The 25,273-nt window shown below is 38.0% G+C and overlaps 1 protein-coding gene across 6 annotated transcripts in view; it reads right to left on the bottom strand.

Annotated features, from left to right (window-relative positions):
- Nucleotides 1-25,273, bottom strand: part of LOC311097490 (putative E3 ubiquitin-protein ligase HERC1) — a 71,870-nt gene that overhangs the window by 8,676 nt on the left and 37,921 nt on the right. For 4 of the 6 annotated variants that reach the window (XM_084137194.1, XM_084137192.1, XM_084137195.1 and 1 more), the window contains exons 39-67: nt 24,703-24,904; nt 23,721-23,878; nt 22,737-22,820; nt 21,676-21,883; nt 21,312-21,439; nt 20,561-20,769; nt 19,833-20,101; nt 19,686-19,738; nt 16,570-16,767; nt 16,280-16,454; nt 15,346-15,604; nt 14,905-15,121; nt 14,111-14,373; nt 13,418-13,545; nt 13,140-13,264; nt 12,151-12,366; nt 11,925-12,052; nt 10,736-10,935; nt 9,947-10,061; nt 9,659-9,790; nt 9,468-9,569; nt 9,190-9,363; nt 4,057-4,362; nt 2,579-2,644; nt 1,308-1,433; nt 1,071-1,209; nt 786-967; nt 549-704; nt 326-448 (exon numbers count right to left, since the gene is read on the bottom strand). In XM_084137194.1, coding sequence (XP_083993320.1) covers nt 326-448; nt 549-704; nt 786-967; nt 1,071-1,209; nt 1,308-1,433; nt 2,579-2,644; nt 4,057-4,362; nt 9,190-9,363; nt 9,468-9,569; nt 9,659-9,790; nt 9,947-10,061; nt 10,736-10,935; nt 11,925-12,052; nt 12,151-12,366; nt 13,140-13,264; nt 13,418-13,545; nt 14,111-14,373; nt 14,905-15,121; nt 15,346-15,604; nt 16,280-16,454; nt 16,570-16,767; nt 19,686-19,738; nt 19,833-20,101; nt 20,561-20,769; nt 21,312-21,439; nt 21,676-21,883; nt 22,737-22,820; nt 23,721-23,878; nt 24,703-24,904 — 4,841 coding nt within the window. Of the gene's footprint in view, nt 1-325; nt 449-548; nt 705-785; nt 968-1,070; nt 1,210-1,307; nt 1,434-2,578; nt 2,645-4,056; nt 4,363-9,189; nt 9,364-9,467; nt 9,570-9,658; nt 9,791-9,946; nt 10,062-10,735; nt 10,936-11,924; nt 12,053-12,150; nt 12,367-13,139; nt 13,265-13,417; nt 13,546-14,110; nt 14,374-14,904; nt 15,122-15,345; nt 15,605-16,279; nt 16,455-16,569; nt 16,768-19,685; nt 19,739-19,832; nt 20,102-20,560; nt 20,770-21,311; nt 21,440-21,675; nt 21,884-22,736; nt 22,821-23,720; nt 23,879-24,093; nt 24,150-24,702; nt 24,905-25,273 lie in introns of all 6 variants that reach the window. The other 2 variants (XM_084137193.1, XM_084137196.1) reach the window with 2 other exon arrangements.

Genomic DNA, 25,273 nt, shown 5'->3' on the forward strand with positions numbered 1-25,273 from the left:
GTATCTTGAGCACCAAATCAGCATATCAGAATGATTTCTGAAGGATCGTGACACTGAAGACTGGATTAATGATGCTGAAAATTCAGCTTTGCCATCACAGGAATAAATTACATAACAAAATATAATAAAATAGAAAACAGTTATTTTAAATTGTAAAAATATTTCACAAAGTTACTGTTTTTACTGTATTTTTGATCAAATAAATGCAGCTTTGGTGAGCATAAGAGATTTCTTTCAAAAATATCTGACCAAATCTTACCAAACCCAAACTTTGAACAGTATTTTAGCTAATGATCAGCCAGTGAGAAGATCAGTACGACGGTACCTGTGGGTAGCACTTCACTGTGCATGGCCCGATACCCAGTTTACCATAATCACCATCTCCGAAGGCCCAAACGGTCAGGCCGTCTGATGAGAGGACCAAAGTATGATTGATACCACATGACACCTAAACAAGAGAGGAAAGGTCATCTACAGGCCATCACGCATTGGTCAAAGGTCATATACACACACAGTAGCATGAAAGTCAAAACAAGACAAAGTAGCACCTGTCCAATGTGACATCCATCTAATGCTGTAACCCTCTCCGGGATCATCTTGTTCGAAGTTGACCTTTGCCCCAAGCGTCCAGAATCTCCGCTGCCAAAGGTGAAGAGTTTTCCGTCTGCTGTGACGACAGCTGAGTGTTTGAACCCACAGGCCAGCTGAGAAGGGGAAAGGTTGTTCAAATGAAAGTGGATCATGTGATGGTTTTGGCGATTATCTTGGACAGTGATTTCCTATACCTGCACAACTTCCTCTCCCTGCAGAGCCTCGATCTGTTTGGGTCGCCTTTGCCGTTCGCTGTTCCCGTGGCCGAGTTTCCCATAATCCCCATCACCCCAGCTGAACACCTCTCCGGTCTCGGTGAGAGCCAGTGAGTGTCCATCTGACCCGTATGATGTCACTAGCTGTGTCACTACATAACCTATTACAGGAAAAAAATAAATAAATCATATTCCATGCAATACATGCAATATATATATTTCCTGCACAAGGACATTACATTGAATTCAAGTTATTTGTATTACCTTGTAAAGCTGAGATGATAGTTGGGGTGTAGAGGTCGTCTGAGTTACCCTGTCCGAGTCGCCCATAACTGCCTTCCCCTACAGCCAGAACTGAACCATTAGCCTGAACCAGGAATGTGCAGTTCTGACCGCACACCACCTAAGAGAAACACACATCAGACATAAACGGATAGGATAACTCTTTCATTAAATGAATGAACATGTGTTGTGGTAGTTTTGCATGTGTTGGCACTCCACCTGTTGAGTCTGAGAGAGGGAGGGCGCAAGGCTGGGCACAGATGCGCTGGTTCCAGCATCCGCCAGCTGCCCGTGACGTCCGTTACCCCACAGGTACACCTCACTTTTACCACCCTGCTGCCAGTCCTGTAAAACACACAAACCCAATTTTATTAGATTCAAATAAGATGTTTAAACTGCCCATATTATGCTATTTTTAAGGTTCATACTTTTGTTTTGGAGGTCACCTCCAATAGGTTTACATGCATCCAAGGTCAGCACTTGATACACAGTGATACGAACTATAACGATGGAGTCGGTTTCACCGCGGGAAAAACGTATTTCTACATTTCGACGACACGATTGATGCGGTTCACGGGCAGCCAATGAAGACCATAGGCTGGTATTATGCAAATTTGTTCCAAACCTACATAGGTTAGTGCAAGAAGAATTACTGGATCTACAGATGACTCGTTTAAGACAGTTCAGGAATGGTTATTTCTTTTGGGAGAAAATCACACTTTAGATTAGGGTCCAATTCTCACTATTAACTAACTATTAACTATGACTTTTGCCTCAATAAACACTTAATTGCTGCTTATTCATAGTTAGTAAGGTAGTTTAGGTATTGGGTAGGATTTATGGTCATTGCAGAATAAGGCATTAATACATGCTTTATAAGTACTAATAAACAGCCAATATCCTAGTAATATGTATGTTAATATGCAACTAGTTAATAGTGAGAGTTGGACCCTAAACTGAAGTGTTACCATAACTTTGTTGTGCACTTTGATCTTTGAAACTTTGCAGACCTTTTACATTCACAAACAGATATTACACACTAAATGAAAGGTAATATCTGCAAAAGCCTAACTGGGACACTTAAAAATAACAACATTATTTCCTTTATACACAAAGCATTTTTCTTTAATGCAATCTCAATGTACTGATGCGAAATAAGGCCATGTCCATTAAATAGCCAATTCAGCAAGCTGTAAAGATTAAAAAAATGCACAGAGATATGCTTTTTATGAGGACAAAAAGAGTTTTATGTAGAGACAGCCAGGTTGTGTGTGCAGCTAGCTGGTAGAGTTTGTGTGAGGTAATTTATAAAAGAAGAATGAATAAAAACATGTGAAGAGCGATAAAAAACTGCCTGAAAGAACAATGCTGAACACAAAGACTATACTGACAGAGACGAATGAGGAAGATCGAGGAAGATCCGGATGCCTTAACGCACACTTTCACATATCTGCTAAACCTCACACACGTCCAGGAACACACAGACTTACTTCAGGTCTGCTGGTCGCCCAGGACATGAGTTGTTCATCCATCATGAAACTCCATTTACTGTTGTCCTATAAAAAGAACAAAAGAAACTCTGCATAAATTCTCATTTCAAAATAACCTTTAAAGGAGAAGTTCACTTTCAAAAAAACTTTTGCTGATAATTTACTCACCCCCATGTCATCCAAGATGTCCATGTCTTTCTTTCTTCAGTCGCAAAGAAATTAAGGTTTTTGATGAAAACATTCCAGGATTTCCCCCCATGTAATGGATTCTATTGGGACCCAAACGGTAGAAGGTCCAAATGACAGTTTAAGTGCAGCTTCAAAGGGCTTTAAACGATACCAGACGATGAATAAGGGTCTTATCTAGCGAAACGATCGGTCATTTCCAAAATAAATAAAAAAGTTTAAGTTTTATAAGCACAAATGTTCGCCTTGCTCTGTTCTGTGATGCGCGTTCGTGACGTCACGTAATACGCAATTACGTTGAAAAGGTCACGCTTGAAAAATTTCTGTCCTGAAGAAAATGTTCTTTTTGGCTTTTTAATATTAAAACACCCAGGATACGCACACGAAATGGGCATTTTAAACGATAAACTGACACAAATACATTTGAAAATGTGTATATGGTCCTCCTTCCGCACATTTGTAAACACGTCAAGTGTGACCTTTTCAACGTAATTGCGTATTACGTGACGTCTTCAACGCGCATCACAGAACAGAGCAAGGCGAGCGTTTGTGCTTATAAAACTTAAACTTTTTTATTTATTTTGGAAATGACCGATCGTTTCGCTAGATAAGACCCTTATTCATCGTCTGGTATCGTTTAAAGCCCTTTGAAGCTGCACTTAAACTGTCATTTGGACCTTCTACCGTTTGGGTCCCAATAGAATCCATTACATGGGGGGAAATCCTGGAATGTTTTCATCAAAAACCTTAATTTCTTTGCGACTGAAGAAAGAAAGACATGGACATCTTGGATGACATGGGGGTGAGTAAATTATCAGCAAAAGTTTTTTTGAAAGTGAACTTCTCCTTTAAGAGGCATATTATGGAAAACAGGATTATCTGTGCTCTGTTGAAACAATGAATCATAACATTACAAGATTTAATACCAAGAAAAAAAGTTATTTGAATTTGTAAATATGTACACCAAGTACACTTATTACTGGAGTACTGTAGTGATTCGGGATAAGACAAAAACACAGTTTGGAAGATAGATTCATGATGTACATGCTCATTACATACATTTTGTAAATTTTGAACAAAAAAAAGTTACATAGTATACCTTTAAAATTCCAAAGGGTCAGTGGAACAGTCAAATATATATGACTGTCATGAATAAGTCATTTATAACTGTTTTTGGTGCAAAAAACTTCACTAGCATGCTAAAAACAGTGTAGAATGTTGTTCCTTTAAATATCCAATTAGCTAAATTACAGATTTGACAAGGATTAACTTCAGCTTCCTTAGCTTCTTACCAGAGGTTTGGTGAACTCTGTGGCTCCAGAATGATGGAACTCAGGTGCGATGAAGGCTTCTGGGAAGGGCGTACCACGAGCAAATGCCTCTGCGCTCTTCACTGTGGTTGAATATGTGGAAAGCCAGTTCCACTCTGAGGGGCAGAAGGATCCAGGGGCCCCGTCCCGATCAGGCCCCGTCCCGCTGTGATGAGGAGGTCTGGGCTGACGGCACAGTAAGTGATCCAAGAAGAGACCCACGGCCAGTGTGGCCAGACTCTGAAGAAAGGCACTGTGGGTCAACTGATCACCCGCCATCACATGACTCTGAGGAGCAAGACACACATGAAGGAATATGAAGTGATATAATACCTAAAATGCACAGAGAATACCTTTGTAATGCATTACAATACACTACCTGTTATAAGTTTAGAATAATTAAGTTTTTTATGTTTTTGAAAGAAGTCTCTTATGCTCACCAAGGCTGCATTTATTTGATCAAAAATAGTGTGGAATTGTGAAATATTATTAGGTTTTCTATTTTGAATATATTTTAAAATATAATTGATTCCTCTTATAGCAAAGCTGAATTTTCAGCATCATTTCTCCAGTCTTCAGTGCCACCTTTAGAAATCATTCCAATATGCTGATTTTGTGCTAAGTTTTTAAGTTTTTTTTTAAAGTTTTTTATTAATAATGGTTCTTATAATTATCAATATTGAAAACTGTTTTTGGTGCTAAATATTTTTTGTGCAAAATGTGCTACTTTTTTTTTCAGAATTCTTTGATGAATATAAAGTTTAAAGAACAGCATGTCACATTCCATCCATGTAATGTTCTTGTTGAATAAAAGTATTCATTTCTAAAAAAAAAAAAAAATAGATAATTAAATAAATAAATAAATAAATAATAATAACAATATATATATATTGAATAAAACATATTTCAAATTGCGATAATATTTCACAATATTACTGTTTTTAGTGTATTTTAGAACAAATAACATAACATGAACATAATAAAAATATCTTCATATTCCTAATGTTTGACTGAAAGTGTACAAGCTAAAAGCTTCATGGAAAGTTTCTTTGATGGTTTTTACAGAGCTGTTTTGGAATATCTGATGTGTGATGTTCATTCAACTATTGCATCTCAATAACTTTACTGACATAAACAGGAACATTTTAATATTTAAAGTACTTGGGCTGTTTAAAAAGCTCCAATGAAGTAAAAATAGGTGGTGCTGAGGTGTCGTTGACCCAGAGAGCTGCAGTTCATTTATCAGAGCAGACGCTGCAGTGTGAACTCTCTCACAGGACTGCAGTTTAACCAAGGACATAATCAGCTGTTAATACAGAGAGACTGTTAAGTGAAAATCTGCAGCAGAACTGGGCAAAGAGTCAATGTTCCAGCAGAACCGCAGATTCAGATTCAGATTATTTTATTTAATGCCATGTCAGCACTCAAAGCTATTTTCATGGCAAAAATACAATTACAAAAATACAAATATCATATAAATACAATAAAAAACAAAACAATTAAACACAGCAAGTCATATTATATGAGATTTTTTAAATTAACACATGATAAAAATTCCAAAACCTTTTCAGGCATAATCTCATTAAATATGTCCTTAAGTGAAGTAACTTTGTAAAAGAGCATTCTGCTTGTAATAAGTCCAGGACAATCCAATAAAATATGTTTAACAGATAAGGGAATTTTACAAAACATGCATAGAGTTGGATCTTCACCCTTAAGCAAAAAACCATGGGTCAAACTTGTGTGACCCACACGACATCTAGTGTAGACAACTTGATCAAGTCTAGTTTTAAAATTAATAAAAAGTCTATTTGTAATTTCCGGATTAGTTCCATACAATTTATTATTCTTGTGCATATTCCACTCTTCTTGCCACTTATTTAAAATATATCGATTAATAATCGGTCTCATATCTGAAGGAGGAATTTGACATTCATTAACTTCCTGATTAAGAGCGTCCTTAGCAGCTGCATCAGCTCGTTCATTTCCTGAAAGACCAACATGTCCTGGAACCCAACAAAAGACAATACTGAAGAACTGATTTAGTAGATAATCCACTTTTGTTAAAATGCAGTCCACTAAAGGATGATCAGTTTTTAAAGTGTCCAATGCTTGAAGACAAGATTTCGAGTCTGTAAAAATTATAGATTTTTTTTGTTGTGCATTTTCAATATGCTCCAAAGCTAAAAGTAAAGCACGTGCTTCAGCAGAAAAAATTGAGCACTGTTTTGGAATACGGATTCCATAGCGTTGATGTCCAGTCACCATTGCTGCCGTTACACTATTTTCCACCTTCGAACCATCTGTGAATACAGGTACGTGAAAAGGGAATTGGTTTCTTATGTCCAAATATTGCTGTCTATATACATTTGGATGGGTCACTCCTTTCCTCTGATGAGCCAAATCCAAATTGATATTAGGCTTCTTTAATTTCCAGGGAGATATAGAATTGAATTGTATTTGATTTAAAATGTTCAAATTTGTATTTAAGTTCTCCAAATGTGTTTTAATACGAATAGCAAAAGATCTGATGCTTTTAGGTTTGCTCTCATACAAAGGAGTAAATTGTGGGTTGAAGACTGTAGAATAAGCAGGATTGGTTTTATTTGCCTTTATTTTGACAGCATATTGGAGTGAGAGCTTCAATCGTCTATTTTGAAGAGAAGGTTCATTGGCTTCAATGTACAAACTTTGCACTGGCGAAGTTCTAAATGCTCCCAAGGCAAGTCGTAAGCCTTGATGATGTACTGAGTCAAGCATCTGCTTATATGATTTTCTGGCAGAGTCATATATTATGCTTCCATAATCAAGACGGGAACGAATTAGTGTTCTATAGAGTCTCAAAAGAACAATATAATCTGCTCCCCATTTTGTTTTTGCCAATACTCTCATTATATTCATAGCTTTAAGACACTTGTTTTTTAGTGATTTCAAATGAGGAATGAAAGTCATTTTGTTGTCAAATAGAAGACCCAAGTACTTGATTTCCTTAACAACATTAATCGGTTCTCTATTAATGAAGAGTTCTGGATCATGATGAAGGGATCGCTGGATACAGAAGTGGGTACAAACTGTTTTTGATTTAGAGAACTTGAATCCATTTTCAACTGACCACTGATATATTTTGTGAATACATAACTGCAGTTGCCTTTCAATTGTACTCATGTTCTTCCCCCTATAACAGATACAGAGATCATCCACATATAGGCTGCAGAATATATTAGATCCGATGATATTCTCAATGCTGTTTATTTTAATGCTGAAAAGAGTGACAGAGAGAATACTTCCCTGAGGAACTCCAAGTTCTTGTTTGTGAATATCCGACAAGATGTTTCCTACTTGGACTTTAAAATATCTGCTAGCCAAAAAATTTAAAATGAAGATGGGTAATCGTCCTCTAAAACCCATGTGGTAAAGATCTTTTAAGATTCCATATCTCCATGTTGTATCATATGCTTTTTCCAAATCAAAAAAGACAGCGACAACATGTTCTTTTCTAATGAAACCATCTCTGATATAAGTTTCCAGTCGGATTAATTGATCCAAAGTGCACTTTCCACGTCTAAAGCCACATTGATAATCACTTATTTGTTTCTTCGATTCCAGTGTCCAAACAAGTCGATTATTTACCATTCTCTCCATTGTTTTACAGAGGCAACTGGTAAGAGCGATTGGTCGATAATTATTTGGATCTGTATGGTCTTTTCCTGGTTTAGGTATTGGGATTACGGTTGCTTCTTTCCAAGAGGGTGGTATTTGTCCAGAAGACCATACAAGATTGAAGTTATCCAAAAGAAGAGATAATATACTTTGGGGTAAGTGCTTTAAGAATTGATAATGAATTTTGTCTGGACCAACAGCAGTATCATGTGAACATTTTATAGAGTGTATTAATTCTTCTATCTTAAAAGGTTGATTATATACTTCTTTGTTATCTGAATAGAAGTTCAATTTTTTCCTTTCCTGCTGTGTTCGTATTAACTGGAATTCAGGGAGGCAGTTTTCTATTGACGAATTCTTTTCAAAAGATTCTCAGAACCGCAGAAACTCAGATTCAGACTGGGTCAGAATTGAGGCAAATATGTGTCAGTTATTCTAATGTATGCAATACAGTTTTGTCATTTCTATAGTGTTCTAGGAGTTTAGTGTTGCTATGTCATAAGAACTCATTTTAACACAAAGGACACATATAATTACAGATTTCCCTGTTTTATGAGCATATTTTATTACCTAAACATATTAAATACCTAATATAACCGTTGGTCCATTAAGCGTTTTCTTGGTTTTCTATGGGAGGGAAACGCTTAACTTGTAATTAAACGTGTTGCGTTTATATTCTGGGCTCATCTGCTTTTCTGTACATAGTATGCATTATTAGTATGGTGTTTACTGAGTTTGATAATATCATGTATTTCTTTTAATATCACTGTCTAATGCATTAAGCCCCGTTCAGAACGTCTCAGAGGAGGATTTCATGACATCATTGCGTACAAAATAGGTCCCATTTCATTGGCTAGGCGCCAACCAATAAAATGACTCCTTTGCCCCCTTGCCCCCTCCCCCGCCTTTCTCTCTCGCCGCCACTGAGTTGCAAGTGCACAAGTTAGTTTTGCATCTAATATAACGCGAAAAGAGTAGCAAAAGTCAAGGCGCGACATTTGAAATTGCAGTGACAGATTTGAGAAGTTGCAAGTGCCTAATTGTGGTTGTACTGCGAACGTGAATGAAAGAATAAGTGCAACTATGTACTACAGGTTTGTCTGTCATTGTATTTTTGTGAATGGCATTTTACACATTTGTGACTACTTGTCTGCAGCTTCAAATTCAGAATACAGGTTTGTGACTATTGTCTGCGAGTGCAAATCTCAAAAGTCAGCTTCAGATTTGTATTTTACAGGTTTTCACATCGGAGCTGTGAGTGTAAATTTTAGCGTACAAGTACGAATATTTATTGTACAAGTTCTCAAATTCACATCGACATGCTCTTGAGTTTTGCTACTCTTTTACCTTCATAGTTATCAGCCATAACATGAAGAGAGCAAAATATAACTCATTAAAAGGACAATATATGTAGCTAATTTAGAATTTTCAGTTTTGATGAGAAAGTGTATGTACCTTTTCATAGCTGTACTGCTCCTGAAGCAGTGTGGGAAGGCGCTCAAGAAAGACAGCCATGCAGGGAGCACGATTCAATCCCAGAATGCCCTGACTGCGTAGAACAGAGCGGCAGGAGGCCAGAATGTGATTCTGAGAGATCCAGTCTGGGGTACAGCGAATTAGCAAAACATCCTGAGATTGGAGAAACAGATAGGTACATGCATTAAGCATTGCTTAAACCATTTTTAAATTAAATATTTATTAAATTAAACACATTTTCCGGAAGTATTTAGTACCTTTGACCTTCCAGAACAAGCAGTCACCCCTATGTGTTGTATCCAGGTGGTACAAACTACAGAGCCCATTCCTGTAACTACAGTCTGCAGGACTGAACCATCCTAGAACAGATGAGAGGAGTGTTTACAATCAAAAACAGGAGTTTTGTAAAGCTAATAAAAGAAACGCCAAAAAGAAGCGTTTGACTCACCCTGAGAGACCAGATGTTGAGCACCCCTCCGATTCCTCCAGACACCAGAGCAAGCCCACTGGGGCAAAATGACAGCGTCTTTACCGCGGTAATGTGTCCACTTAGTCGGAACACACATTTAGCATTTCCTCGCTGAAACACACACACAAAAAACTTCTTTAGAGACACATTTAATCTAACAGCGCGAAAGTGAATTAAAAGGTAAGGTTAAACAGGTAATAAATAAGACAGCTTAATTTATCCCAAGCAAATTATCTCCCAAAAAAAAGATAAATATATTATTCTGACCTTGATGGCACTGCTCTTGTCTTGGCTGGTAGATGGGGTGAGGAAATTGGGCACTGAGACATTAGTGCCCCCTTGAGGAAGAGTCCACACATACAGGAGGCCATTTTGACATCCACTGAGGAAATGAAGAAAGGAAAATCAAAACACTTGGATGACGGATTATACACCTGTGCATCCTTGAGTACCAACATGACAGCTAAATGTCTACATATCCTAAAAATACTTCATGAAGTACAGGTTTAAAGCTCTCAAAAGCTCCTCTGAGATATCTGTTACCCATTATTCAAGTAAATGGTGTGAAGAAATAATAAAAGTGCCATATTATACACTTTTGCAGCACCTTTTAAAGCCACTTATAATGTTAGTCAAGGTTTCATCCACCAAAGCTGTCGTAATTTAATTTAACACATTTTCCTCTATTTTCACCCCCCCTAAGACCTTAAAGTCGGCATGAAATGAAAATACACCCTATCTATTTTGTAAATGCAAATTTTAAATTGTAATGTTTAATCAACATGTCATAACTGGATCTTCAAGTGAAAACGACAGAATTTCGTATCTATTGGCGTATGCAGGACTTTCCGCCTTCTGTGTCAACCACATCTCCTCTTGCTTAATTCTATATGTAAATGGATTCTGTTAGTATTGGCTCACTTTTTCACATGTGAAATGAGTAGTAACACCACCAGCAAGTTGCTAAATACTGAAGCGGTTGGGAATATGTTAATGTGCACTAGTTCTGAACATATATGTCTGCTTTAATGATTATTAAACATATGCCACACTCACACTGCCATCATAAGACGAGGCTCCGCCCCTCTCCCGGGCAGAGGGCACCACTCGGCCGTGTTGACGTTGCCCGTGTGGAACAGAGAGTGGAGGGTGACCCACGCGCCGCTGGCACGACCCCATATCTTCACCACCTCAGAGCGGCCAACAGACAGCAGCAGATGTCCTGTAGGGTCCCACCTGAGTGCACTCACACTCTCCTGGAAAACAAAAAAAATAATAAAAAGCGTCACTCTCAAAAAATATGGGTTTATTTGTGTAAAAGAATGGGTTGGGTTTCACACAAAATCCCAAACTGTCTAGGCTGTGTAGAGTTAAGACGTTTTATTTTATTAAATCAGTTTATTTGTATGGTTTATTTATATAAAAAAATGGGTCATCATTTAAAAGTGTTCCAATCCCCATGTAGCATTTTATTTAAGAATGACATTTATTTTTGTGATTAAATACTGAATCTTTAATGTTTTTGAAAGCTCTCATGTTCATCAAGGCTGCATTTATATGATCGAAAATACAGTAAAAACAGTAATACTGTGAAATATTACTTCAATTAAAAATAAATATTTTCTGATTTAATATATTTTAAAATGTAATTTATTCCTGTGATGCAAAGCTAAATTTTCAGTATCATTACATAAATCGCATTGACCCCAAACTTTTGAATGTTAGTGTAAATATTTAAAAGCTACTATTCCTAACTACTAGGAACTAACATCAGTATTGATTCAATTATATAAATGAGAGTGTTTTTACTCCTTTAATGATGTCACACAAATCAGATCAATAAAAAAAAATATATATATAAAAAACTAACTAAGAAAATATTTTCTAAATCCACGTCACTTATCACTTACAGTCTAGTGATTTATAAATGCTTACAAACTTCGATTCAACTGAATTTCAACTATTCAACTATTTTTCCTTTAATCCTCGCTTATCGGGCTTATGCTACTCTGAACAATGCCTGAACTTCATATTTTGAGCACTTCTTGCGTTGTTTTTGCCTCTTCACGATGACTCGCTTAATTTAGTCCTAATTGTAAATCGCTTTGGACAAAAGCATCTGCTAAATGACTAAATGTAAATGTAAACTGAATCATTAAAATGAGTTGGTGTCTACCTGGTACCAACTCAGAAAGTATGCGATTTCACATGCAGCGCATGAGTGTTTTGATGACTTCTTACTCACAGGAAATGCTGTTAGCAGAATGGGTGGCTCGGTTTCATAGCTCTCTGCTGTTGCGAGGAGAATTTTGCCATCAGGATAGCCCACAGCAAAGGGTTTATCAACACTGTACCAGGCCAGACACTGAGGTGCTGAACAGGAGGAAAAACACACACAAAGTTCATTCGCTACAGAATTTCTCCAAGCACATTAAAACAGAGAGATCTTTAGCACTTTTTTTGCCACCAACCTTCTTTTCTGTGGCAGTGAGTGAGCTCTGTTCTCTCCACCCTCAAGTCCTCTGTGACCTCCAGCCAGCAGAGGGAGCCGTCCAGCCGTCCCACCAGCAGACTCTCAGGAGGACTGACCTGACTACAGGCTTCCTGACTGAGGAACGGAGAGGAGGTCTGAACCCATGAGAGCGCCGTGACCCAGGACGACTGAGCCTCTATGTGTGCCTGAGTACCTACAGGAAAGAAGACAAACACAAATAAAGGTGCTTGTACTAAATCCAATATGTCCAGGACATTTTCAGATGCACGTATATATACTGCGGGACGTTTCTATCCATCAGGATTTGGCTGGATTGGGAATGTTAGACTATGAAATTATTAGTCAAGACAAGCACCACTAAAAGATGATAGAATTTGTGAAAAACATTGCATAGAACACCATAGAACTGCATAACAACTAGCCCCATCACTCAAACATTTTTGGCAAAAATGACGCAAACTTTTTTTGGTTGATATTTAAATTTTACAGTAATTGAAATAAAATTGAAATAAAATAAAAATAAATATTAGATGAAAAATATACACTAATATTTTGCTAGTTTATATTTCCAGTTTCAATTTAATTTCAGTTAGTTTTAGTAATTGTGTTTATTAAAAATATATCTATATAGATATAGATACCACACCGACCAACCGTCACATTCTGCTAGTACAACGATAACAAATGACAACAACAAGCACATCTCTTCATCCAAAACTAGTGCCAGAGCAAGTACGTCACATTGTGTTGACATTTTTATATTCAGAAACAAACGATTTACGAAATCAGACACTAGTAACAGTTCCACGGATATTCCGTATAGCAAGGCATTTTCAGAAGAGTGCTGGCGTTACTCTTACAATCAACTATCAAGTACATTATACATGTTCGATTACACAAGACTTGGCAGCAGAAGAGCTGTAACTGTGTGTGTGCAGGTATGTGACAGTGTAATGCTGGTCTGACCGTTGATGGTCCAGATGTTGATGAGTTTGTTCTGGAACGCAGCCAGTAGAGTTCCCCCTGCGCTCCACAAGACAGCAGACAGCAGATGAGATCCCATCGACCCATCTGAGCTCTGAGCGTCCTCACTGCAGAGAAGACACACACAAACACAGAGCTGTCAGAGCCCAAAGCATCCATTTCCATCTCATTCTACAGAAAAATGTATTTCCCATCAGACCTATGAAACATTTGGATTTCTCCCTATCCTAATCAAAGAGACGAAAAGCAAGGAGTCTCACCTGACAGTGCAGGTGTGTGTGTGCTGCAGCTCTGTTGTGTTTGGTGTTATGGCCCACAGTCGAACCGTTCCGTCCTGTGAGCCGGTGGCCAACAGACCTTGTTCTGTATTCCAGCTGCAGCTGCTCACCTACAAACACAACAGCCAATTACAAACAAGTTAAGACATTCTGTGATGCCCTGGACAAAGTTCACAGTAAGAATAGCTCTGTTTATATTTAGAATGAGACAGACAGACAGACAGACAGATAGATAGATAGATAGATAGATAGATAGATAGATAGATAGATAGATAGATAGATAGATAGATAGACAGATAATTATCAATGTTGAAAACATTGTAGCATGATACAATGTTTTCAGAACTTGAAAAATAGAAAGTTCAAAATATGGTTTTAATATGAAATACAAATCTTCTGTATTATTTTAACATTATTTACTGTTATTTACATTATTTACAAGTATTTACCGTCACTTTTGATCAATTTAATGCATCCTTGCTGAATAAAAGTATTATTTTCTTTTACAAAAATCTAATATACATGTATATAACATATTATTTTTATTTAAATATATTTAAATTTTAATGCAAAGCTTAAGCAGGTTAAGCATCAAACTTTCTGATTGTGTCTATTAGCAGTTGTGTACCAATGAATACATTTTTTCTATAAGTGTTCTATCTCTGTCCTCTTTACCCTGTTCTGATGTCCTTCCAGCTTCCTTACGGGGCACTTGCGCAGATCTCCGGCCATGTCACTGTATGTCTGGGGTCTGGCGGTGTTGTCTTTCTCAAAAACCGCCAGGGCCTGGACCAGCTGTTGTGTTGCCCATTGACGGTGTCTGCTGGTCAGCCTGGCCGACAGGGCACAGGCAGCGAGCGCATTAGTCAGCTCCAGCGGTCCGACCCGTACCCCTGCTTGAGAGAGAGGCGGACCTGAGGGTGGAGGGGTTCCACCTTCTGTCCAATGACATGTGCCGTTAATTAGGATAAATTAATAGCAAATCTTTTATTGGCATTTAAAGTTGATATATGGGTAGACAAGTGAGTCACTAGAACCAAAACCAGCAGGGTTCCCAAAACCACTGTCCATGACTTTTCCAGTCATTCATGATCACTGGTTAGTTAGACTAAACTAACTAAAAATAAATCAAATAATCAAATATAATCACATACTAAAAAAAGAAATATTTTATTTTATTAATTTATTTAAATAAATATTGTATTACTGTTTAACCACCGTCAAAGCACCATAAATATGCAAATGTGCTGTTAAATTATTTAAACATTAACTTAAAATGTTAATTGATCAATTAATCATTTTAGGTCCAATGGGTTTGGCTGACAATACATTTTGGGAATTCCTGGTCTAAATTAAACAAAACTTTTATGGAGCATGAAATAAAAAAATGTTTTTATTATATAAAAAATAATTATAACCATATAATATATATATGTACCTGTTTGAGTCAAGAAAATGTAATTTTTTACCCTTTGATTCAGTGGATTCGCTTCTTTCCACCTTGTAACGGAATCGGATGCCTTTCTCAGTCAGGAGGGACACCAGACTCTGTGTGACCAGGAAGGTGGGCGGAGTCAGTTCTCTCGGCTCCTGCATCGCTCCCTTCAGGGCGGAGCTTTGCCTCATTCTCTGCTGCGGATCGCTGATAGCACTGATGTTCATCCCTGTAGCTGCTGCCATGAGATCCTGAGAGGAAGGACATGCAGGTGAGACAGCATGATTAGGAGGAAGACAGGATGATTAAATGAGCTCAAAGGAGAGAATGATGAAGAGCGTAACAAGGATAATGAGGTGAGAAACATTAGCAGAGTAGTAGGGAGGATGGATAGATAGAGAGAGAGAGAGAGAGAGAGAGAGAGAGAGAGAGAGAGAGAGAGAGAGAGAGAGTGTGTGAGTGAGAGTGTGTGTACCTGGGTGCAGATATCCACTAACTCTCTGTAGGCAGCAGGACTGTGGGCCACTAAACTGCCGATTGCTGAACTGAGGAACGACAGAAAGGCGGAGCCTGTGCGATCGTTCACAGAGCCACGCCCCATCCCCTGCTGGTCCACGCCTGTGTGGACAGTCTGGACACGCCCCCCTGCTGCCAGACACATCAGTCGCACCAGGATACGGATGTCAGCCAGACCCAGAGCTTCCAGACCACTGGACTGATTACACACTGAACTACTGTAACACACAGGGACAGAGAGAGCTTTGAGAGACAGTTCATAATGTACATCGTAATGTACAATAACATATACACATTGTATATATACATTTGTATATAAAAACAGACTATGTTGCGATGTAATGGAAGTAGCAACAGATTATTTGTTTTGTATTGTTATGCACATCTGAAAAACAGATTACAGAAAAAGACAGGACAGGGACAGGGACTTGGTTCTATCCATATGATGTTAACTGGATGGAGGCAGATCTAAATGAGAGCATGTGGTTGATTGTAAGGAAGGGGTTGAATTCCTGGTGAGTTATTTACCATTAAACATCTTGGAAAAATCAGTCAGAATCTGATGGATCATCACAGTAAGAAGATTCTGGATATGTCTGAAGGGATTTATGACTGTGAGAATGCATTGTGCAGAATGCATTTAAATGAAGTAAACAGTGTTAAAAAGAACAGAGTAATATACCTGTATTAGTATTTGAAAGAATGAACAAACTGGTCAAATTAAATTAAAGGGCCAAGGGAAGGGTAAAACATTTTTGTGAGTGAATGATGGAATTCTGCAAGGCTGAGGTCAGTCAGACATTGATGGATCAATCACAGTGTGACATGTCAGACTCGCTGTGAAGGTGATATTCTGCAGGGCAGTCAGGCGGAGGTGAGCGAGTGGTTGTTACCTGGAGTAGGTCTGTGAGAGAGCTCTCATCACCATACTGTAGGCTAGCAGGATCTGAGTGGTGGAGGTGACTCTCCTCAGAGCCAACAGTCTCTCCTGGGGTTCCCGAAGGGATGCTGCCTGCTCCCCTAGACTCAGAGGAACCGAGGAGCTCTTCAGCTCAGTGCTAACAACACCTACACACAATGAATAAACAACAATGTGATGCATTTCACTGTGATTTTGGGAAGCTCTTACATGCAATATGTATCGGACAACTGTAAACATAGCTTTTGATTATGAGAATATTACCTTTGTAAAGAAGGTTGTTGTCACCAGTGGCCAGGCCACTGACCAGAGCTCCAAGAGGGTCGTGTTCCATGAAGGGGATGGGGTCGGGCACGGGCTTCTTCTCACTCAGACCCAAAGGTCTCAGAAGAATCCCAAAGTCCTCCAAACCCGTAAGCCGGTCCGAGTCAGAGTCTTCCTGGTTGCCTGGATCCCACTCATCTAACACACACATTCAAATCATTACACATGAATTCATGGCAAGACACCCCTGGTGAATACAGTAGTTTAAAGCAATTACCTAATAGATATCACTATAATTCCACATTAAATTTAGAATTGTTAACCTTTTTTGCATTACCAGTTTTCTGAAATGTTATGTTTAAAAATGCAAATCAGGCATTATCTAATTAACTTCCATAAATTTCCAGAACAGAAATCTGAACATTGAATAAAGCCAGGTTCAAAATTATTGTTTTATTTTGTTGACATATCCCCATTGGGGATTTTGCATATCTCTTTTTATCGCTCCATATATCTGAAAATACTGTCAACAGCCAAATAAAAAAACAAAAAGATTTACCATGTTTCAAGGAATAAAACGTTGTATAAAGCCAGACAAACTATTTATGAATAAACCCCTCTGTAAAAACCTTCAGTATATAACTCATATATACCCATAGGCGTAATTTGCGGGTGGGACGGGTGGGACATGTCCCCACCAGTTTTTGCCAGGGTCGATATTGTCCCCACCACTTTTTAAAACATCTCACGGCAGGGGCGGTTCTAGAGGCGGGGCCACAGGGGCCCTGGCCCCTGCTGAAATCTGATTGGCCCCTGATTGGCCCCCGTTCCTAGGGGTGGGGGAAAAATCGATTCTTAGATGCATCGCGATGCAGACGTGGACGATTCTGAATCGATTCACAAATGTCAAAAATCGGTTTTCTAAAAATATATATATATATTTTATTTTTTTTCCTAATAACGTAATATTGACGGAAAGCAAAAGGCGGAACTTAAAGCGGACGTGCAGTGCGCGGACAGTCTGTGGCGTGCACAATAGAGACGCGCACATAACAGAGTCGCGTGATGATGGCTGAGCACCAAATTCGAACAGCACCCTCTTCGTTAAAAGCTAACGTATGGAAAATTGGCAATTTCATTGTGACCTATTTAGTATTTTTTGTATGAGAGTTGCTTTCTGTATTGTTTAGTTTTAACATCAATATGCTGTAAACCGATCTGTTATACGTACGTTATACTGCCCTGCAATATGTGCAATGCCAGTCACAAAAAGTTACATTTTGACTGTGCTCTCTGCAGATGGTCATTCACTTTTTTTGTATAAGCTGTTTTTGATTGTGGTAGCCTATACAGCAAACATTTCAAGTCATAACTCTTTATTATTTAGTTGTGAATAAGAGCGGCTTTGTATGTTAGGCTACTAATTATTCAGAATATGCGTAAGTCAAGCATTATGTTTGTATGAGAGCTGCTGGTACATAATTCTATATTTTTGAATGAAAACTGTTTGTGAATTTGCTACAGCAAAATGTTTTTTTGTCTGAAGGATTATATTGCTCATTGGAAATAACAGGAGGATGTTGGTTAGAAGTCTATTATTAAATGCTAGAGATTCAGAATATGCTGAAGTTTGTATTAATTTACTACAAGTACGCTGCTAGTACAGGCACACATTTATTTTCCTGTTGGTTCTTTGCAATGTTGGGACATATGCTGGCAAATGTAACCTTAGTTGACTTGCCAAATCACTTCCATTTGTTTTATTAATAAAATTAATATAGGAAGTATTGGAAGTAAGTTCGTTATGGGTCATCATAAATACTTTGCTTTAAAAGTACAAAGTAGTAAAAAACAAAAAAAAAAAAAAAAAAAAAAAACTTAATAATCGATAATCGTTACCCTCTGAATCGTAATCGAATCGTGAGGTGCCTAGAGATTCCCACCCATCAATCGTCGACGAGAAGAGCAACCGGAGAATTCTTCACAACGATCACAGATGCAATTCCACCCCCAAACAATTAACAATAATTTACTGTTTATAAGCGACGACATGATTATGAAACTTAAAAGGTGGAATTCAGAAAGAAATGCATTGTGTCCTTTATGCACAGTATAAATAAATGGGAAAAAAATCATTAAGAACTTTACTGGCTCATAATTTTTTATTAGACCGTTTGAAAAAGGAATGACTGCCGAAATGTATTTGCACCGTACTGAATAAATTATTTTGTGTGCTTGAATGTACCCTGTGTTTGGCCCCTGAATGTAACATGTGGCCCCTTAATGGCCCCTGTTACAGAAAAATCCTAGAACCGTCACTGTCTCACGGCACGAATGTACCAATTCTACAAATATATAAAACATCTCGCAGAGCATTCATTTCGTTTGTTTTTTAAATAAGAGACGATCTAGCGCTGAAATGTGTTTTTTTAAATCAAGCGATCAAAGTGCTCGTTGCCGCTGTGATCAGTGCACACGCCGCGAGGTAACTCGGGTAACTGCAAGGTAACTGTCTTCACTCGGACGCGCGCTTCAATCCGTTGCGGATACTCTCTATTCGTTCTGGTGAAATCACAAAACCTAATGCACACAAACGTGTCCCTGCTTGATATACAACCACTGATGAACATAATCGGTTTTGATGAGAAAAAAAAAAACTATAAGAGAAAAATAAAAATAATTATACGAGTGCGGATTAGAACCCAGAACCTCTGACACGCTTGGCGAAAGTTCTGCTACTGGACCATTAAGATACATGTTGGTCAAATAGGCGGATCTATGTATTTATTCACACGAAAATTCTCGGCACTGACATATATTACTATTTAAATCAATTGCTGGACATCGTAATGTTATTGTACATATATCTGATTTAGCATTGTATTAGCAAACCCCCCACTCCACCTGTCCCAACCACTTTTTAAAACAAAGTTACGCCACTGTATATACCGGCAATAAAATAAACTGATATTTTCTTTCCACTAGTATGAAAAGTCATGAAGAGCCAAAAAGCTCAAAATTGACCAGTGCATAAAAAAACAACGTTTTTGCCTGTAGTGTTTTGCCTTAATAAACAGCACAAGTTTGTTTTAACAGAAAAATAACTGGAAAAATACCTTCTGATGTACCATCCAACTGACCAATCAGATCAGACGCCAAACCTCTTGCCCTGAAGAAGAAGAAGAACAAAAGAAATCATCTGGGTTGATGTATATAAAAAAAGGTAAATGGCTAAAACATGCTCATAATTTCCTCATCATCACCTATCCTGTTTGGAGTTCATAACGCCCAGGTTGGAAGCCAGATACTTTTCCCTGCATGCACTGCACAGGAGGTAGTATGGGCTTCCTGATCCGCATTCGCCTCCGAACCAGCCGTCCACGTAGGCCCCATTGCTGCGGTAACCACGGCGACCGGCGCTCTGACCGCAGCCTGGGTGGTGACGCTTCATGTGGTTGTTGAACTGCAGGGTGAGAGTGTTACACAGCTCACACTCCACCATCTCATGGGGATCTGGGTGCTCTTCTCTTCCCTGAGACAAAACACACATATGTTGGTAAAGTGAAGGAGAAATGAAAAATACATTCATACACGGACAAACAATATTCACGCAACAGAACAACAGACAGACAGAACAAAACAAACAACAGAAATAATACACAAAAGACAGAACGATGAAAGAACAGACCGACAAATGATACACAGAACGATAAAGTGATAAATGAAAAATGACAGAATGGAAAACAATAAATCATATTTGATTGAAATATAAATCAATGGACATATGGATGGAAAAATAAAATGGTAAATGAGAAAATGATAGATAGATAGATAGATAGATAGATAGATAGATAGATAGATAGATAGATAGATAGAATGATACATGATAGAGTGATAAACAATAGAATAGATAGAACGATAGAATGATAAACGATAGACCGATACATTGAACGATAGAATGAACGATAGTATGATAGTCAGTCTCCAGCACCTCTACCATCCACAGCGTGTCCCTCTCAGAGGTGATGAACTCTGGGGTGAGCAGCTCCTCATAGGGCTCTTCGTGGTACGGATCATCCATATAGCCCAGCTCAGAGTCTTCTTCAGCAGCAAACGGGTGCGTTTCAGCCCGCTCCGGCCACTCTGCCACTCCCACGTCCTGTCTGTACAGCGATGGGACAGGACTGGGAGACGGGGAGTCTGAAACAGATAAGATAGGGGAGCAAACTTCAGGGCAGAGTCACTGAAATGTGTCCTTCTTAATGTACGGTACACTCTGGGTAATCACTTCACATCCACATACATTTACATACCCATGAACACTACCATTTAAAAGTTAAAGGTCGGTTAGATTTTTTATGTTTCTTAAAGAAGTCTCTCATGCTGCATTTATTTTATCAAAAATACAGTAAAAACAGTCATACTGTGAAATATTATTTACAATTTAAATTATTACAAATTATTATTATTTTATTTAATTTATTCCTGTGATGAAAGGCTCATTTCAGCATCATTACTCCAGTCTTCGGTGTCACATGATCCTTCAGAAATCATTCTAATATGCTGATTTGCTGCTCGAGAAACATTTCTTATTATTACACTTTTGTGGAAACCGTGATACATTTTTTCAGGATTCTTTGATGAATAGAAAATTCAATGGAACAGAATTTATTTGAAATAGAACTCTGACCCCAAACTTTTGAACGGTAGTGTGCATTAGTGTACACTGTGTGAAATCTGACCTGCTCTCCTGAAGGATGTTCTCTGACCCACTCCAGACCGCTGTCTCCGTGCAGGAGGAGGTCTGTTCCTCGTGAGGTGAACATCTAAGAAGTTCTCTCTCTCCACCAGGTCCAAACCTGCTAACAGACTGGAAAACACATCAGAATACACACAGTGAATACATACAATATTCCATGCAGTGTGCTCTGTTGTGTACCCCAATTTGTTTGCATAAAAATAGGTGGATGGAAACATAGCTACTGAAACCAAGTGGCCATCAAAATATCTTACTATCAGTTGCGGTTGATTAGGATTCAGATTAATATGCAAGAGATGTGATTTATTGCTTGTCACTTTGTGTTGTGCCTGGATGTGTGAATTCACCTCTCGTTGGGTTCTCTGCTCTCCTGTAAGGTCAGAGGAGCAGGAGACTCGGGGCACTGGACCGTCTCGGGCCCTTCAGATGAGGGTGTATCAGTGGCGCCCCCTACAGACGAGCCCTCTCCCGCCTGCTGCTCCTCTGTGATGGGATGTTCCAGCATCCAGCTGGCCAGCACCTCGATGGTGCGTGAGTCCACCTCTCCAGTGACCCCTAAGAGATGTCACAAAAAGGGTCAGGGAGAATACCCCCAAAAACCTTTGGACACACTTGACTGAATTTATGATTTCTCATAAACTTAAAAAGCTTGAAATGAGCTTGAAATTAGTCCAATTATGTCTGAGAATTAATTTCTTAAGAATTTTTTTAATTTAATTTAAAAACAAAAACAATGAACAATTGAACCAGATAGCGAAGGAAAAGCAGGCAAAATGTAAAAAAAAATTTTTGGAACTGACTAATTTTTAAAGTTGGCTTTGCAATCAAAAATAAATAAAATATATATAACATTTTATTTTTGTAAACCTGTAATGCTCAAGAAAATGTAAGTATGCAATAAAAATTATACAAAGCATACAGAACATACACATACACACACACACACACACACACACACACACACACACACACACACACTTTTTATTTTGATAGCAATAAGTATGCAAAAAATATGCAAAACATTATTAAGAATTTAGTTAAATTGCTAACATTTGTTAGCACTTAATAAGACTTCATGCGGTGCTCCACTAATATTTCCCGTGATTCAGCCGAGTGTTCCAGTGGGGAAGAACAGTGAGGGGTGAATTGAAGCAGGATCTCACAGGGGAAGTGTAATGAGTGAATCACCAGTAAATAATTATTCAGTTACAAAAACAATCAAATGCAATACAAAACTCGACATTGTTATCCAATATTTCTATTTCTGAATAACTGCATTGCTTTGAAAATTCAGTAAAACTGACTATTGCAATCGTATAAGAGGAGTTTAACAGTAATCTAATAACATGATTGTCTCCTCCTCAAACGGGTAAGAATGAGTCTAGATGTTGCAAGCACTTGTTGGTACCTGCTGCCTCCATGGCCCTGTAGATGTGTCTCATTGAGAAGCCCATTTCAAGCAAGCGAACTGGGACAAACATTTGGGGCTGTTCTGAAGGACAGAAATAAAAATTATTAAGTGATGAATCAGAATATGTCTGGACTGGGCTGACTGATCCAGTCAGGAAAATAAGATTAATTAATTATTTATAAAATATATCCATTTAAAAAATAAAGTAAAAGTGCTAAAGCAGGCTGAGGACTTGGACTACAAATTCAATTATTATTAAATTATTAATTTATTTTTACCATTTTATATATTATATTTTATTTTATCTTATCTTATATATTTTATAAAGGTTATATTTGAAGTAAAAAAAAAAAATGCCCAAGATCATTTTTCTTAGTCACTAATCAAATTTGTGATATATATATAAAAAAAATGAATTTCATAATGCCTAATTTTTATTTATTTATTTGTCAATTTACTTTTCACTCAGATTATGCTGATAATATAATTAAATATATTAAGTATCATATACAAATATTTTGTAATATATTCTATTAATTATTACAAATATATTTATTTATTTACTTTATTATAATAACAATATTTTCATAAAAGAAATTGCATAAAAATATAAATATATGTATAGAAGCAATTGGTCTTGTAATGCATTGTGATATTCAAGGTGCCATTTAACTGGGTGTGAAAAACACATTTCTTGCAATCAGTGAGTAAGCAAACAAAAAAAACTTCCTAAGCAAGACACAAGTGTAAAACATGCACTGGCCGTCAGGGTTAAGTTAAAGGAAACTTCTCAAATTCCGGTGCTACATAAACCAATCTTGATGTTAGTTTGTTAAAAAAAACAATTAAATAATCACAGGAACATCATCTGACCAGATAAACCATGTTCATGGACTCCATATGCTAGACATCCACTTTTACTAGTCCCTTATATTCCAAGAGTTTGTCTGGACGTTATGAAACCTGCGCTGCCAGTCTTACCCACGGGGGTCCTGGTCTGACCACAGGGCTCCAGGAAGCTGGTCTGCTGCTCAGTGAAGCCCTCACAGGACGCTGAGCTCGTCAGGCTGAGCCCGGGGGGCAGAACCGGACTGTGGACAAGACCTGCCAATGTGGGAAAACGGGCCAGCACCATCCGCCTAGAGGAGCCCAGCCACACACACATGCACACACAGACACAGGAGAACCGCTAGCACCAGCTCTAGAACAAACATTCTGTTGAGCGTGTGTTATGTTGAGGTGTTAAATCACCCTTGTGTCATTAAGCCATGCTCAGACACTTGAGGTTAAGAGAGGAGCATGTGTTTGTGGGGTTATAACGCACACAGCCACAGCTTTACACTCACACACTTACCTGTATTCTCATTCAAACTCTCAGTAACCTGTGTGAGTGTCTCAGACGACAGCGATCTGGAGTGAGAACATCCAGACACGTCAGAGAGTTTACAGTGTGTGTGTTAGACTGAAACCCTTTTCATGTCCCTTTGGTTTTGTCTTCAAACTGACAGTGAATGGCAGAGTAATTACAAACTGTATACATTTTAAGTGCCAGAACAATCGCCACTAAGGAGATGTTACAGGAGATGTCATCATTAAACTGCCATTACTTCATAGTACTTCATAATTATTTCGCTAATTCATAGGTTCCTTTGAGGCCAACTCAAACTGCACCGACAGACGGCGACAGACACGTTCATCGGGTTTTGGCTGTTGGAGCTTGTTTTCACTGATTAAACATGTTGAATCGGCACTTGTCGGTCTGAGAAGTGGTGGAATCTGGTGATGGTCTACGTTTGTGGAATATATTATATTATTGCTTAATATTTTCATTTCTATTCTATTCTATTTTATTACATAATATGGTGACACTAATGGTGCAGATATTGTTCACTTCACATTTGAGAGCTCACTGCAATGAGATCATATAGAGAATAAATTGTAACGGGATCAAAGAGAAACTCACTGGAGCAGGTTGATGGGCAGGAAAGGGTTAAAGTTGTCCAGGCCGTCAGCCTGCAGGGCGGTGAGGAGGGAGGCTGTGAGGTCATTGGTGGAGGGTGAAGCTGACTGGCCGAAGATGGCGGTGCCCTCAGAGCCGTTGCTGTAAAGCGAGACTGAACTGGAGGATTTGGACACTGGCTGAGAGGAAGAGTGACCCCCTGAATCTATGTACACAAACACAAATTAATTAATTAATACATAAGAAAACAAAGAAATTAAAAATATATCTGTTAGAATTATTAGCATTATCATCATCATCATCAGCTATTATTACAGACTTTTACTTTTCTAAGCTAAATGAAATAATACAACTACTGCTACTATTAATAATATTAATAAATGAAATTATATTATCTTGGTATCAGTCTATGCTTGGTATAGTAGTTATATACAGTATATATACTTGGTATAATAGTAGTTATATATAAATTATATATAAAGTATATATATAAATAAATAAATACTCTGTGTGTGTGTGTGTGTGTGTGTGTGTGTATATATTAACTTATTGTTATTTTTGAACAGTAAAGGTG

The sequence above is a fragment of the Abramis brama genome (assembly GCF_963993115.1).
Source record: "Abramis brama genome assembly, chromosome: 15".
Lineage (NCBI taxonomy): Eukaryota > Metazoa > Chordata > Actinopteri > Cypriniformes > Leuciscidae > Abramis > Abramis brama.